The sequence below is a fragment of the Onychostoma macrolepis genome, chromosome 09 (genome assembly GCF_012432095.1).
Source record: "Onychostoma macrolepis isolate SWU-2019 chromosome 09, ASM1243209v1, whole genome shotgun sequence".
Classification (NCBI taxonomy): domain Eukaryota; kingdom Metazoa; phylum Chordata; class Actinopteri; order Cypriniformes; family Cyprinidae; genus Onychostoma; species Onychostoma macrolepis.
The window spans coordinates 8,695,813-8,701,812 of record NC_081163.1 but is presented as its reverse complement, the minus strand read 5'-3'; the positions used below and the strand labels follow the sequence as shown (position 1 = coordinate 8,701,812).

The 6,000-nt window shown below is 36.6% G+C and overlaps 1 protein-coding gene across 2 annotated transcripts in view; it reads left to right on the top strand.

The window, feature by feature from the left end:
* Window positions 1–997: 997 nt before the first annotated feature.
* col18a1a (collagen type XVIII alpha 1 chain a) overlaps window positions 998–6,000 on the top strand; it is an 80,866-nt gene continuing 75,863 nt past the window's right edge. For both annotated transcript variants that reach the window (XM_058786772.1, XM_058786771.1), the window contains exons 1-2: window positions 998–1,251; window positions 1,346–1,419. In XM_058786772.1, coding sequence (XP_058642755.1) covers window positions 1,241–1,251; window positions 1,346–1,419 — 85 coding nt within the window. In that variant the 5' untranslated portion in view covers window positions 998–1,240. The remainder of the gene's footprint in view (window positions 1,252–1,345; window positions 1,420–6,000) is intronic.

Genomic DNA, 6,000 nt, shown 5'->3' with positions numbered 1-6,000 from the left:
AAAATTAGCAATCTGTTCGGCGATTGAAAGAGCCTGCTGTAATTGTTTTTGCATTTTTGTTAGGTGCCACATTGGCGCAGATATTACACACTTATCATTTAATAACAGTGATGCCAGTGATTTACTGCACGATCTGCCTGCCAACAGGCTGGCAGTGCTATCAAATAAAGACTGCAAAAACAACACTCATCTAGCTTCATAAAATAAAGTTTTTTTCCCCCACACAGGCTTCTGGAGTCTTGCAGAAAAAGCCATATGATTAACAATAATAAATGTACACATATATACAACATATTTGCTCTGTTTACAACCCAATTTATTTTCACAAAGTATTCAAAAATAAATATTTGTTAACATTAGTTAATGTACTGTTGTTAATGTACAAACAATGAATTCTTTTTACTAACATTAATAAAGACTAGTGATTGCTTTAAGATATATATTGTTAGTTCATAGCTAAAGCATTTACTAATGTTAACAAATGTTATTATAAAGGTTTTCTAATCGAGCTCACCCAAGAATTAGAATTTTGTACATTATTTACTCGCCTATTTTGATGGGAAAAAAAGTTAATTTTTCTTCCAAAAGAACTGTTTTTAACAGTTTTTTTTTCTCATGATCACAAAATGTTCTGATCAATTCGTCATCCATATTCCACTTAGAAATAGATTTTTTTTTTTTTTTACTTCGAGACCAGGAAAAAAATAAAGCATTTTGAAATCTCAAGAAAGACTTTGCTATGTTAAAATCACGTTTGCAAATAATGCAAACAAAATGAATCTTTGTTAATGTTAGTAAAATTGCTAGTATGACTGTTCATTGTGTTAGTTCACAGTGCATTAGCTAACTAATGTTAACAAATGCGTCTTTTAATAATATAACTTTTAAATTAACATGGACTAATATTAATAAATGTTGAACAAGGAAAAAAATCAAATGCATGATCTGTTAGGGCTTCCGTACTTGATATGGAAGCTCGTGGCGTCACAGGGGCTGAGAGCGCAGGTAGGTGGGTTGTCCAGGAAGCCCAGAAGAGCTTTAGGACCCAGCGGATTCCTGGTGAACTGATCGTGCGCCGCTGTCCTCCCGCTCAGTCTCCTTCATCAGTGCGGCTCCCGGATCACTCTCATCAGCTGCTGCACCGGCGCGAGGGCTCTGCTAACTCTAAAGCGGGAAACTCCTCCACCTTCCAACCAGGGTCCCATGTAGCTGTCGGAACAGATCAGTGTTACAAACTGAAATGGCAAGAAGGTATAACTGAGAAATGCACTCTACAGAAAAGCTTTTTGGAGTGTAAATGATAAAGATGGACAAAACAAAAAACAACTGTGGTTCATGGTTGCAGGTGTCTCGCGTTTCTGGAGCGGTTCCTCTGCTGCGTGTTCATTGCTCTGTCACCAGCTGCGTCGCAGAGGAGAGGTGAGTACAGATCCACACGGGATGCGAGCTGGACCACAGACTTTTTGGAAAGTCGAGAGATACAGATACAGATTTTATTTTCTGTAGTTCTACAGCAGTTGTAGTTGATCAAAGACAGCAGAATGACAAGCCTATAAAGTGACTTTTTAAAGTTCATTCTAGTTTACTTGTTGGCCGTTATGATGCTCTTGAATAGGCTACTCTAACTATCTATCTATTATAGGGTGACAATAAGGATTTTTTTTTATCCGCACCCCAATTAAAGTATATTTTTTAAATATATATTTTGTTTAAAGACTTTAGAAAACAATTATATAATTGTTCATTAAAAACAAATTTAAATAACACAATTAATAATTTTTGCCAATTCACAGTCTATCTATCTATCTATCTATCTATCTATCTATCTATCTATCTATCTATCTATCTATCTATCTATCTATCTAAACACATCTTCCAAAGTTTTTTTTTTTTCCCCCTGGTGCATGTTATCAAAATATTTTTTGTTTAAATTAGGTCTATTTAATTTTCCTCTTTGCTATTTCATTAGATAGAGACATTAGGCCAAAATGTGCTTACAGATTGTTTTCCTCCATCCGGTGTCTTTCTCGGTGATTTTGTGAGCATTAGCTTGGACTTGTTTGAAGTTTCTGCTGTGGTTTGTGGGATCTGCCTACACCATACATGGAGTGTCTTCCGATGTGTATCATTCTCCCCTGACTTCAGTTGCAGACCATTTAATTAAGAAAAGGTGTGCACAGCTGTCATGTGTGGCAGGCCTAAGAAACTGAGAACCTCTTTATAAATATTTGATTGACAGAGATCACTGTTGCTGTCATTATGTTATAGAAGGATAACGGACAGATGTGTCGTCTGCATTTTTGATTGAGGCACTAAGATACTTGAGTGTTTCTTCTCAAATAATATATACCTTGAAGGTCTATTTCCCTGGTTGGATTTACAGATTTATGAGCATTAGTAAATTCTTGATGTGCCAAATGATTTTGAAAAGGTAACAGAGATCTAGTGTTCACTGTGTGACTCCATGTCAATGTCTGTTTGATAGTTTTATAGTTGAGAAAGAGCCGCTTGTAGTTTAAATAATCGCAGATCAGTTTTACTTTGTATAAGAGACTGATATTGTGTTAGGACTGCCTGAGTCCAGACTGCTTTCTTTCCTCATTGAGGACTTTTCTTTTGTCTTACCATCATTTGGTCGCCCTGTGACTGATCGTGGCCTGAGGCTGCACAGCAGGCCGGAGGAGAACAGCTGTGAAAGGACACCCAACCGGGATATTTAATCGCTGAGTGAAATTATGCATTAAAAATCACAGCAAACAAGGGTTCCCACCTGCTGTATATGGATGCCTTAGCGGTAGGAGGCAGGAAAGTCCTGTTGAGAGCTCTGCGGTTGCAAGTAACAATACACTTTTTTTACCCAAAACAAAGCTTTCTCCGTGCTCTGATACCTGGAGACCAAATAACCTCCATGACCTGTTCTCTGTGCAGTGCTTTAGTTAGACCAGCTTTTTAAGTTATAAACCTGATTGCATATTTGAAATTGATTTTATGCAATAGTCCTATAAACAAGTTAATACTTTGGCAATAGAAAAAGAAAAGTTAGTTTGTATTTTTTCCCCTCTTTTTATTATATATTTGGACTTTGGTGATTCTGACACTTCTTTGATTGCTTATTCTTTATAATTAGTTACTTTATTACATGTCTCATCTGTTTCTTGTTGGAGTGATGATCTCATAGCATTTACATCCCCTTCAGAAAATGGCATCAACTTTGTGTTGCATTTCCATTATGGAATAATTTATTGTTGGAAATGGTGGATTAAACATGATATGACAAGATGACTTTAAATGCAAGTTTTGATGCTAGATTTATGTTAACTGCCTAAACATGTTTTACTGAGTCCTTTGAACACCCACAGGCGCTAAAGTAATTGTTAATCATATTTTAAAATGAACGGAATACCTTAATTTTCATGACACTGATAAAACTTAATCATTACAACTTAGAAGTCTTTGAGTTTTCATTTACTTTTTACACAGATGATCTATTTTGTGTTTGATGGAAGGGTGTGATGCATGTGTGAAGTGTGACCTTTTAGCCAGCAGCAGCATTCTTGTAGGTGAATGGCAATGCTTTTTTAAAGGAATAGTTCACCCAGAAATGAATTATTTTGTCATTATTTTCAGATTTGCATGCTTTTTTCTTTTCTGGAGCTTGGCAGTAAGAATCAACATCCACTTTTTTTGTGCAAAATTCATCCTTTGGCATTACCATTCTTTTAGAAAAAACTAAAAGTGCAGAGGGATGTTCTCAATTCTGTCCTGGTTCAGCAACTCTTGTGGTTTCAGAAATCCATGGATTTTCCAGTCAATAAACAGATCCACTCATAGCCTAGTCTTTTTCCCACTCAGACTCTAGTGGGGGCCCGTTTCTTTGGCTGAGAAGTGTTGATGCAGAGATGTGAATTGAATTTTTCTTTAACCCACCTCTTCTTTTCAAGGAGAGCAGTGGAGACGGCATTATTCCGTGAGCTAAATGGGCTGTATTTAACCCACTTTGTGAGAATGGGAGCCCCTGGGATCAAGAGATGGCTAAACTGTGTGTGTGTGTGTGAGAGGGTCAGTGAGTGAGCGAGAGAATGTGTGTTTGTGCACTTCTCATGTACCTCATCAGTACAAAGAGTCTGGATTTGTCATTAAACTGGAGGCATTGTGATCTGGTAACAGTTGATGCAGAGGATTTGCAAAGTTGTCAAGGAGACTAATAGCTCTCATTTCTTTTTTTTCCACTCTTAAAATTTAAATGAAAGCATTCTAAACTTGTAGCCACTGCATGTGTTCTGATATGTAAATGTTCATAGTCCATACTCTATGCAATGTTCTCACAACATTATTAATAAATTCATAGTTCAAGGGTTGCATACAAGATATTAGCAATTTGTTTGAATTCAGCTTCATACAAATTAAGAATCAAATTTTTTATGAGAGGAAAAACTCTCTAGATCAGCGGTTCTTAAACGGTTTTGCTTCAGGACGGAATTTTATAATTTTATCAAGCAGTGACCCAACACAAAATTGTTTTTTCATCGAAAAGTAAACAAATTGTTCAGATACTTGGAATGCACAGAGAATATATTTCCTGTCCCACGTCATTCAGCAATTGTTGTTATTTTTCATGGTTAATGCATTTAGTTAATCAAAATGACCCAGCAATGACCTACAGTATATGCAATGAGCCAAATCTCACACTTTGACATGAAAAATATACACCGAAGATTGAAAGTTCATGTAGTAGGTTTGCCTACTGTGCAGCCTGTGGCTTTTTGACTCACAAAAATTGAAACCTATGTAGACTACATATGCAATACAGACTGGGACTTTATTGTTTGGAACAGTGTGGTGTTCAAGGCAATTAATTTGATGGGTCAAAATGAGCTCTCTTTTTTTTGTTAATTAGACGAGCAGTTATCGACCAATAAACTCAAAATGGCCAAATAATGTCTTATCACTAGTCTCGCAGATTTGCTTTAAATAGATGCATGTTTTGGAGATATGATACTCCAGTATGCCAGCTAAAAGGGTGGGGACTGCACTGATGAATGGGAACTGACTGTGCCACATCTGTGTTTTACAGCACAGTGTCGTAATCTATTCACAGTAATCCTGCAAGAACAGACGGTACTGCTAACATTCAGTGACAGGAATGAGAACATATGTTTCTCCTTAATGCTTGTCATTTTTACTTTACCACACAATAGTTTGGGGGGTTTAAAGGGTGTGCATTCTAATAGCATGTGTAATGTCCGAGATCTAGGGCAGATGAGATCAGGAGTGTAGTATTTTTAGCAGGTATGCAGGTTACTGGTTTGTTTGATACATTTAATATCCATAATTTCATAATTAGTCCATAATTTGTAATATTGCTTTCTCCAGTAAAAAAGGTCATCTAGCCTTACTCAGGAGAGAAATATGCACAGATCAAGCACTGTTTACAAGCAGAATCAGTCCAAAATGGTTCTAAACAAATGTTTATGGTTTGTGATGTAAGAGGAAAACAGGGGATGGACTTTTTCATTGGATGAAGTGTCATTATGAATTATGGACTCTTTTTTGGGCTAGAAGTAACAGTTTATAGCTAAATTGCCTTAATGATGGATTTGTTTCTTACAAACTCACAACTTTTCATTTCACAAGATTTTAGTTGATGGACTGGAGTCCATTACTTGTGGATTACGGTGACGTTTTTATCAGCTGTTTGGACTCTCATTCTGACGGCACCCATTCACTGCAGAGGATACTTTGGTGAGCAAGTGATGTAATGCTAAATTTCTCCAAATTTCTTATGAGGTTAACAAACTTAAATACATCTTGGATGGCCTGAGGGTGAGTAAATTACATTTTTGGTGAACTATTCCTTTAAGAAACTTGCAGGTTAAAGACCTGTTGGTCATGTTTTTTTGTCAGCTGGGTCGCCATTTAAACTGGTTTCTTTAACTTTATTGGGTCACAAAGTTGGATTTGCTCTTTGTTTGCTTGGCACAATGAGCTATCAGCTGTTCC